Genomic DNA, 10,674 nt, shown 5'->3' on the forward strand with positions numbered 1-10,674 from the left:
CAATGGAAGATCTCCGACATTCTTTGTTTGAACAAAAGGACCATCACTTATGACATCCCACAACTCAGAATCTTCAACCATGATGAAATCATGCATTCTCGTCTTCCACCACACATAGTATTTCCCATTAAACTTGGGTGGTCTGTACGTAGATTGACTTTCCTCAAAATTTGGTGGAGTAGCCATATGGATCCTTCCTAGGTGTTATCCTGATAGGAGGAACCCGGTCTAATACCAATTGATAGTTTATATGAGTCCACCAAACTATATAGTACCAGGTCCTCTATGAGTTTTTACTGAGAATACTAATAAAACAGTAAGTAAATAATACAGGGAGTTTTATGTGGAAAAATACCTGCTCAAAGGGTAAAAAACCACGACCTACACTGGTAGGATTTTAACTTCACTACTGAGCAATCTTCAGTTTATCACCTATTGTAACCTAGGAATTAAAATCTTAATCCCTCACTAACTTGTAATACACATATTACAAGCCACTTTTCAATACACCTATTACAAAGACTTCAACTCATGACTAACTCTAGTTATGACACAAACACTAAGGGTTTATTATTTTACAAAAGGGTTCCTAAGCCACGCTTCTAGCTAAGCAAATTAGGAATTACAATGATGAACAAATACAAAGTTACAACTCAACTAAGGACAACAAAATATTGGATCTAGGAACTGGTCCGTAGTAGTGTTTAACTTTGTTCTTGATGCACTTGAGAATTGAATGCTGGAATATCAGATGGCTTGAATGCTTGAAGAAGTTCTCAAGTGTTCAAGTGATGTTTTATTGTAATGCACTTGTTAATACAACTTGGATGACATCACTTGAATGATGTAATTACTTGGTTGGTCAAAGGACAAGTGACCACTGGAAATAGTGCAATGCAGGCAGTCACGTCGCTTTCCAGCTGTACCCAATTGACTTAGTACTGTTGTCAGGGAACCACACGGGTATCAGGTCCTTGTGTTGGTTCTCTATCTCTTGAAGCTATAGCAGTTCACATTTAGCTGGAGTTCGTTGATTGGCAATGTAAACTAAATGTGTCAGGTTCCCTATCTAGTTCTTGACAGTAAGTTTGTTAGATCATCAAAACATAAGGCTAAGACATTGAAAACTCATCATTATTGTACAAGGATTTTCATAGAGGCTTGGTGGTGTAGATTATGAAGATACATATTAACATGTCATGGATGCAATAACATTTCGCTATCTCATTAGTTTTGTTGTCCATGAAAAGCTTAAAATGCATTTAATGGATGTGGTTACAGCCTACCTTGCAAAGTTAATAATGAAATATACATGAAAATTCCTGAAGGATTTAAAATGCATGATGCATATAATTTAAAGTGCCAAAATATATTTTCAATCAAATTGCAAAGATCTTTATATAGTCCAAAGCAATCAGAACAAATGTGGTATAACCACCTTAGTGAGTATTTATTAAAGAAAGATTATATAAATGATCTTATTTGTCCATGTATATTTATAAAGAAAACAACATCGGAGTTTGTTGTACTTTCCGTAACATAAACCTTATTGGAACTCCTACAGAACTCCAAAAGGAAATTGATTATTTAAAGAATGAATTCGAGATGGAGCAAATAAATCAAGAAAATTATGTCTCGGTTTGCAAATTAAACATTTGGCAAATGAGATTTTTGTTCATCAATCTGCCTACACAAACAAGGTATTGGAACGATTTTACATGGATGGATCACATCCGTTAAATACTCTGATGGTTGTTCAATCACTTGATGTGAATAAGAATTCGTTCTGACCTCAAGAAAAGAATGAAGAGCTTCTTGGTCCCGAAGTACCATATCTTAGCAATTGGTGCATTAATGTATCTTGCTAATACTACAAAGCCTAACATAATTTTTTCAGTTAATGTCTTAGCAAGATATAGCTATGTTCTTACAAGGAGATATCAAATGCATATTGTGGTATCTAAAAGGGACTGCCGATGTGGGCTTATTTTATGACAATGATTATAGTCCTGATCTTGTTGGTTATGCAGATGATGGGTATTTATCTAACCCACACAAGGTTCGATCTCAAACAGGCTATGTGTTTACGTGTGGAGGCACTGTCATATCTTGGCGATCAACTAGCAATCAATCGTGGCTACTTCATCTAATCATGCTAAGATAATTGTTATTCATAAAGCAAGCCGAGAATGTGTGTGGTTGAGGTCTATAATACATTTTATTTGAGAAAAATATGATTGAAAATGTGACAAACTACCTACAATTTTGTATAAAGACAATGCAGCATGCATAGCCCAATTGAAAGGAGAATTCATAAAAGGAGATAGGACAAAGCACATTTCACCAAAGTTATTTTTCACATATGATTTTCAAAAGAATGGTGATATCAATGTGCAACAGATTCGTTCAAGTGATAATACAACTGATTTGTTTACCAAATCTCTACCGACATCACCCTTCAAGAAGTTAGTGTACAAGATTGTGAGGTGAAGGCTCAAAGATGTGAATTGATGCTCTCATCAGGGGGAGTTAATACGCATTGTATTCTTTTTTCCCTTATAAGGTTTTGTCCGGCTAGGTTTTCCTTGCAATATTTTTAACGAGGCAACCAAAAGGCGTATTTCTAAACATGTGTACTCATCCTTCACTAGAATTTTGTTCCCACTGATTTTATTTTAGTTAAGGTTTTAACGAATCATATTATTTGTTGAATTGACATTCAAGGAGTGTTATAAATAGAATTGTGTTCTAGGTGAATGTCTATCTTTTAGAGAGTTTGTTACTTTATAGCTAAGTCATTTTCCCCCTATAAGTAGAGGGGTTTTATCCAATTGTAATCTCATCACAAAATCAATATAATTCTCTCTTTTATTGTTTTATTCCAGGTTTTATTTTTTGGAATTTAGCCAATTTATGGACTGTTTTTGCCAAATGTAATATTAGGTCAAATATTTATCAATTCTTATTATATGTTGTCGCCCGATGTTATTTTTTTTTTCCACTGAGTATTTAATATTTGTATGAGAATTTCGATTAATTTGGACTCGTAAATCCCATTAAAGGTAGTAGGAAACGGCGCATGTTGGTCGGCAGTCGACAATTGTGGGGTTACCACCAATTCACCCTTCTCCCTTTACCTAGCAAGGATACCATAATTGACGGTGGTGCGCATGATAAATTCATGTCAAAATTAGTTGAATTTTGTGGAGATTTGAGTGTTCTCTCGTACATCGCTTTTAAACAAACGTTTCTTCTTACTTTTCGTTAACCAATTTTCTTTTTGTTTGGTTGGTATGAAAATGATACTTAGGAGCTGTCCCTATAATAAAGAAGTTAAATTCTATTTTGCTATTAATATTGCTTACGTATCGGACCAATTAATAAAAATGTTGAAAGCGCCTTTAGAGTATAAGACAAATGTTTTAGAGAGTTGTACATATATTCTATGAGTGGCCGATGGAATACAAGGATTAGTCACTTACGACAACTAGGGGTGCTGTTTAAGAAAAATCGAATAAACCAAACTCAAATCAAATCAAATCAAATTAAAACTAAAGTCTAACATGTATTTTGATTGTTATATTTCTTGAAAAAGACAATCACGAATTATTTCTTGTACTTCTTCATCTGGCATGCTAGACTAAGACTGTTCACAAATACATTAATAGACTTGTCCGAGCTACCTCCTTCACTAATTGCTTTCTTAGCCAAGTTCTTCCATTTTCCAGCATTTCTCCTAATCTCATAACTCCTCTTCCCTCCCATTACTTCCTTTAAACAAAACAATAGCTCTTCTCTTCTAACAATCCCAAACTTATCCAACTTAGGCCTCACACCAATTTCCCAAATCTCATCTATAAATTTAGCATCCGTCATTTGATCAGACCATTGTGGCATTGCCACCATTGGCACGCCAAGGCTCAATCCTTCAAGAGTCGAATTCCATCCACAATGAGTCACAAAACAACCAATGGCTTGATTTGCTAGCATTTCTAATTGATTGCACCATGACACAATTAACCCTTTTCCAATTGTGGATTCTATGAATTTTTTTGGCAATTTGCCTTTTTCGGTTTCTCTTACAACCCAAAGGAAATTCATGTTGCTGTCTATTAAAGCATTTGCCATTTCTTCCATTTGTTGTGGTGTGAGTGATACCATGCTGCCAAAAGAAATGTAGATTACTGATTGATTTGGCTTTGTTTTTAGCCATTTGAGACATTCTTCACTAAGTGGTTTCCATAGACTTGCTCCGTACCCTTTGTCACCTTCTATTATGTTATCTAAATAGGATGATGGCACCATTGGTCCAATTAACCTTGCTGGCCAAATATTTGAAACTCCACTTGCTATCTGAAATTTTGCACGCCAAAAAAAAAAAAAAAAAATTAACATCATAAAATACATTCTTTCCTAATTTTTCACTTCTTTTAAGATTAATTTTCTAAAGCCAAAGGTATTTTTTTTTACCATGGCTTACTTGTTCTTCATCTGTTACTATTTTTTTTTTTAAAATCAACGTTTGAACTTGGTAGCATTCGTGTTATTTACATTTAGTGGCCACTTTTGTGGTATTAATTTAAGAAGTTGGTCAATGTTACAAAATTAGACTCATGATCTGAATTTGATTTTTGAATTTTATACTTCAGACAAGATGGCCACTTTCAAATTTCAAACAAGTGGTTTAATTCTGAAAATGCTTTCTAAATACAAGTTCACAAATGTGACAATTTGTACAAATCAGCCTTTCGTGACATTCTTCATCTAGTTTCTAAAATCTACAGAAGTACTTGTACTAATTTTTTATACAGATATCTAGAAGATTTATTACTTTGATCATTGTAAAAGAATTAGGTGTAGAGAATATACGAAAAACTGAATGGCCCCACAAAAGATCATAAAGTAAAAAGGCAATTACTAACATGTAACTAAATGTATGACGCCCCACTCATTAATAAAGTAGTGGTAGGACATATATTTATAGTATACAGTTTTAGAGTCTGTACCAAAAATAATGATCTCTTTCCATATTTGAAAACAGTCTAGTTTTATGCAATAATTTATAATGCACACAAAATATATATACCTTATTTTACACTACAAATTTAAAAGGCTTTATCGCTTCTCTTAAACTACATATTCAATCAAATTGATTTAACATAAATTAAAACAGAAGGAGTATTATTTAAGACGTACCTCTCCTTCTAGTTCTTGAAAGGAGTTATCAAAAACCCAATCAGCATTTTCCAAATTAGAGAATTGACTCATTTTCATGGCTAAGTAAGCAGGGTAACTTTCAGGCTCCCTAATAAATCCAGGAACATCAATTGGGTACAAACTAGGCAATCCAGGCAATAACAATGGCTCATTTTCTTCAATCTTCGCCGGCAATGAAAATGTTTTATAATGAATGTGAGCAAAAACTACACAAACAGTGGCTGAATTTGTAAAAAACGCAGCTCCATAAATCCCATGTTTTTTAGCCACATCAAGAGCCCATGGTAAAAACGAATCATAAACAATGCAACTTATCGGATGTGTCGAATTCTTGTAATTTTTTATTATTTCTGATAGAGTTGTTGAACCATTTTCTTTGAATGATTTGAGATATATATCTGCTTTTTGGGCTTGGGAAAAACCACTTTCGTCAAATCCATCAGAAATTGCTTCAACTGAAATGTTGGGTGAATTAATAGACTTGACTGTGTATTTAGTAGTGGCTAAAGTTGCTTTTACACCTTTGGAGTATAAGCGTTTTGCAAATTGGAGAAGAGGGTTAATGTGACCTTGGCTTGGGTAAGGTACAAATATGACATGAGGCTCATTTCTTTTGCCTACCATTTTGGTTTGTGAGAAAGAACAAAGAAAATGAAACTCTTACAACTTAGTTCTATTGTGAGGTGTGTGTGTTTGAAAGAAAATGAAATGTAAACTAAGATTTATAGGCTGCGATAATATGTTGGCATGAGGTCACTGTTTACATAAGGCTAATGACGTTTGCAAATCACACGTAGTGATTTGGGGCCTAAAAGGGTTGGTATTTATTTTGATTTCGATTGAAGTTATTTTCTGGTCTTACGCAAATTCTAAAAGAGTGAAATAGGGTCCCACCATTCATCAATTTCATGGTATTGGTTCAGCATTTTTGTTAAAATTTCGGCTCCATTTTGCTTCCACTTTTGCATGTCGATAGCCTTACAAATCAACAGAGTGACGGATTATCTAGATCTTACTTCCGTTTAGTCATTAAACACCTGAGTTCTAGCTTTTTAATGTTTAGTTATGGGTGAGTGTTCGGTATTTCGGTACGGTATTCGAAAATTACGGTTCGGTATTTCGGTATTCGATATATCAAGTGTGCATACCAAATACTGTACCAAAGTAGTTCGGTATTGTTCGATATCTTCTTGTTTGGTTCGGTATGGTTTCGATACGGTTCGGCATCGTACCATATTTTTGTGAACTAAACAATGCTGAACCAGAGGCGAATCCAGGATTTAAATTCTATGGGTTCAATTTTAATGTTACCCATTATATTTTTAAAGTTATGGGTTCATATCTACGATTTTTACAATTTTAAAGAATTTTTACATATAAATTTTTACTCTGTGTCGAAAGTTATAGGTTCAGTTGAACCCGTAGGTAATACGCTACATCCGCCTCTGTGCTGAACTACTGAATTCTAATTCATTAGAAAATTTCTAATTGCGTGATAATGAGTATAGCAACAAGAAAATGTGGGCAGTACCTTCACTTCTAATAATTTCTAATAGAAATCACTACATGAGCATAGCAGTAGAATGTGAGTACTTTCTTTATACTTTTCTAATTATAATAATTTCTAATGTTAGGTTGGGGCGTTGGGCTTAATCTTAGTAGGCTACTGGCTAAGGGAAAGAAATAACAAGTTAGAAACTTGGGCTGAAAATTGATAACGGGCTGGGCAGTGAAGGAAGGTGTACTTAAATTATTCGGTATTTCGGTATACCGAAATATCGAAATTTCAATACCGAGGATCGTACCGAAATACCGAATAACTAAAAATCCTATACCGAAATAGTACCGAAATACTGAATAAACCGATATCGAAATACCGAAATAATTCGGTCCGGTTCGGAATTCAGTCTTTCGGCTTTTATGTCTGCCCCTATATTCAGTGTGAGTTGCGTGTTTTATAGGTTCATTATTTAAATTATTATTTTAAAGACCGAACTAAAAGAGATTTGACTTTTAACTGCTTAAGTTGATTTTATTTCAAATTGAGACTTGATGGTATATGCGCACATACTTCTGTCTGACACGTGACAATGAAGTCAAATAAGATATGAGTAAGCAAATAGCTGGCACCGATTACGAATATGTGACCGGTGCTGAGTGAGTTTCAAAAATACTCGAATCGGGGGGAAAACTTGAAAGAAAGATATCGGTTGAGAAAGACAACATTCAATGAGCAACCGTTACAAGAAATATTCGTATTTATTGTTAGCTGTCATAAGAGAGATCTGAGCTAAGAGAAGGAGGGAGAAGAAGAATCTAGAAGAGAGGAAATGAGAGAAGAGCAATTTTCATTTCTGAAAGAGAAGCTATGTTAAACTGTACAGCTGACTAATATTTATAACAAACTCAACTAACTATTAACTAACTCACTAGCTATGGTTTAGCATTTACACTTTATAAATAAACTAGTGGTAACCATGTTGATTAACACTCCCTCTCAAGCTGATGGTTGATACAGATTCTTCAACCCTAGCTTGTTCAGCAAATGTACATGTTGAGCTCTTCACAATCCTTTTGTAAGTATATCTGCCAGTTGATCCTCATGTTGACATACTCAGTTTTTAGCATCCTTAGACTTAGCTTTTCCTTTACAAAGTGACAGTCTATATCAATATGTTTTGTTCTTTCATGGAAGATTGGATTTGCTGCAATTTGGATTGCAGCTTTACTATCACATACCAAGTTTATAGGAAGTTTAACCTTGACACCAAGTTCACTGAACAGTCCTACCGGCCAGGTAACTTCTGCTGCACATGAAGCCATACTTATAAACTCAGCTTCATTAGAGCTCCTAGACACAGTACTCTGCTTCTTAGACTTCCAGGATATAAGAGCACTTTCAAACTTTACCAAGTACCCTGTAACTAACCTTCTAATTTGTATACATGCTCCCCAATCTGAGTCACAAAAAGCACTTAGTTGATCTGAAGATTTTACAGGCAAGAAGAGACCTAAGCCAGGAGCTTCTTTTATGTATCTTACAACTCTCAGTGCTGCTTCCATGTGAGACCTATTAGGACAATGCATATACTGGCTGAGAACTTAAACCACCAAAGCAATGTCAGGCCTTGTCATAGTAAGATACAGCAGTCTTCCAATGAGTCTTTGATAAGCACCAGGATTGTCAAGATTTTCATCTGTTAGGACATTGTCATTTTTGAAGTGATTGTCATACTCTACTGAAGTTAGTTTCTGATTCAATTCTAGTAGTGTTCCAACTGGCTTTGCACCACTTAAACCAGACTCAGAAACGAACTCTAATGCATAATTTCTTTGGCATATAAAAATCCCTCTTTTGGATCTTGCAAACTCAATTCCTAAGAAGAATTTGAGCTCACCTAGATCCTTCATTTTGAATTTCTTCATAAGATTTGATCTAGTACTGCATAATAGTTTCTGACTGTTCCCAGTGATAACAAGGTCATCAACATAGACCAAAATGACAACAATATCATCTCCATCTTTCTTTGTGAACAAAGAATAATCATAATAACTATGTTGAAACCCCATGTTGAGTAGAGCTTCTGTCAGCTTCATATTCCACTGCCTAGGTGCCTGCTTAAGTCCATAGAGTGACTTATGCAGTTTGCAGATCTTCTTAGACTCCCCCTGTCTGGAAAACGCCTCAGGCAACTCCATGTAAACTTCCTTGGTGAGATATCCATTTAGAAAGGCATTGTAAACATCCATCTGGAAGATCATCCACTGTCTTGAAGCAGCTAAAGCAATAACAGATCTAACAGTTACAATCTTGACCACAAGAGAGAAAGTCTCTCCATAGTCCAGTCCTTCCTTCTAGTTGTAGCCTTTGGCTACTAGCCTAGCTTTAAACCTTTCCACTTCACCAGAGGCTTTGTATTTGATTTTGTATACCCACTTGCACCCAATGGGAGTCTTCCCTGGAGGCAAATCAACAACACTCCAAGTTTGATTATCTTCAAGAGCTTCAATTTCCAACTTCATTGCTGCTATCCACTGAGGATCAAATGTAGGTTCTTTGAAGGAAGTTAGTTCTGAGTGAGCTGAATAATCTGCAAGGACCTATTTGTATGATGGAGAAATAGAGGAATAATCTACATAGGAGGATATAAGGTAGGCACAGCTGGAGCCTTTGGAGGTAGTGACATAATCTTGCAGCCAGAAAGGAGGCTTGCTTGGTCTAGAGGACCTTCTTTGTTCAGTAGGAGGCTCAGCAGCTCGTGGAGAAAGTGCAGGCACAGTCTGAGGGACAATAGGAAAGGGATCACTAGTAGGTGGAATCATAGAAGCAGCTTCTTCTGAGTTTGTTGTGGAAGGAGGATCTCTTTGAGATAAATCTGGAGGCATCTAGTCTGAACTGAGGTTAGTAGGAAACTCTATTGCTGGTGATGCAGAAGTATAGGAAGGAATATTGCTTAGAGCAGGAGATAGCAAGTTTGGGACAGGAAATATAGAACTTCCAGTAGTTGTGACATGCTTAAAAGGAAAAACGGAAAAGGGCCAAAACTATCCCCTATCGTTTGCTAAATGGTTTATAAATAGCCTCCGTCCATCTATCCGTTCAAAAAAATACACTCCATCCATCTATCCATTCAAAAAAACACACGAACTTAATTTTATTAACAAAAATACTCCCACGACTAATGGCAGAACTGGTGGGTCTTTCATTTAATGATGTGGCAATTGTTAATTGGTCCACGTGGCATTATTGACAAAGAATCAAATATAGGTCTTATTTTTACCCATTTACCTGGTCCGGCCCTATTTATTTGACCCGCCTAATTATTTTCTTTCTTTTTCTTTGCCTTTTTTTCCTCTTTTTTTCCTTATCACCGAGCATACCCACTCTCATCCACTCTCATCCCACAAAGAATTTTTAGCGTTTCTTTGTTGAAACAAATCTTTCTTTGTGTTTGAAAATATAGCTTTGGCTTTCAATTCATCTGCAATTCATGGCTCTTTGTCCTCCTCTTCTTCTTCTTATGAACATCCCAAAGGTAACCCTTTACTCTCTTTTTTTACCTTTTATAGATTCAATCTTTATCCTAGAATGTGATAATTTCAAGCTTTTTAGCACCTTGGTTTTAATTTTCTTGTGTGCTTGTATCAGTTATATGTAGTTATTTTTTCTCTGTTATTTCGTGGCTCTTTTGTCTTCTTATGAACAATCCAAAGATTTCCATTACTTGTCCCTTTCAAAGTTTCAATATTTCTCCTAGATTTGATTGATATATTTGGACAATTTTTGCATTTGGGCTCAATTTTTTTGTTTAAGATTTTTGGTTTGTTTTGATCCTTGTCTTCTTACTTAACAACCCAAATGTATCTGTTGATTTTCCATTTAAGAGTTTCAATACTTATTCTGAGTTTTATTGGAGAAATTTTAGAATCTGGTTTGAATTTTGGGTTATTTGATTT

At 35.2% G+C, this 10,674-nt stretch overlaps 1 protein-coding gene across 1 annotated transcript; it reads right to left on the bottom strand.

The window, feature by feature from the left end:
* Nucleotides 1–3,409: 3,409 nt before the first annotated feature.
* LOC107817482 (UDP-glycosyltransferase 74B1) lies at nucleotides 3,410–5,923 on the bottom strand. Its single transcript, XM_016643318.2, has 2 exons — nucleotides 5,197–5,923; nucleotides 3,410–4,353 (listed from the first exon to the last, which is right to left on the bottom strand). Exons 1-2 carry the CDS (start codon nucleotides 5,839–5,841, stop codon nucleotides 3,607–3,609), a joined length of 1,392 nt encoding a protein of 463 aa, XP_016498804.1. The 5' UTR covers nucleotides 5,842–5,923; the 3' UTR covers nucleotides 3,410–3,606.
* Between the last annotated feature and the right edge of the window lie 4,751 nt (nucleotides 5,924–10,674).

This window comes from Nicotiana tabacum, chromosome 20 (assembly GCF_000715075.1).
Source record: "Nicotiana tabacum cultivar K326 chromosome 20, ASM71507v2, whole genome shotgun sequence".
Taxonomy (NCBI): Eukaryota; Viridiplantae; Streptophyta; class Magnoliopsida; order Solanales; family Solanaceae; genus Nicotiana; species Nicotiana tabacum.

Coding starts and splice junctions, on each gene's coding strand:
- LOC107817482 (XM_016643318.2), bottom strand. CDS start 5,841: ATGGTAGGCAAAAGAAATGAGCCTCATGTCATATTTGTACCTTACCCA. Junction 4,354..5,196: donor TTCAAGAACTAGAAGGAGAG/GTACGTCTTAAA, acceptor GCAAAATTTCAG/ATAGCAAGTGGAGTTTCAAA.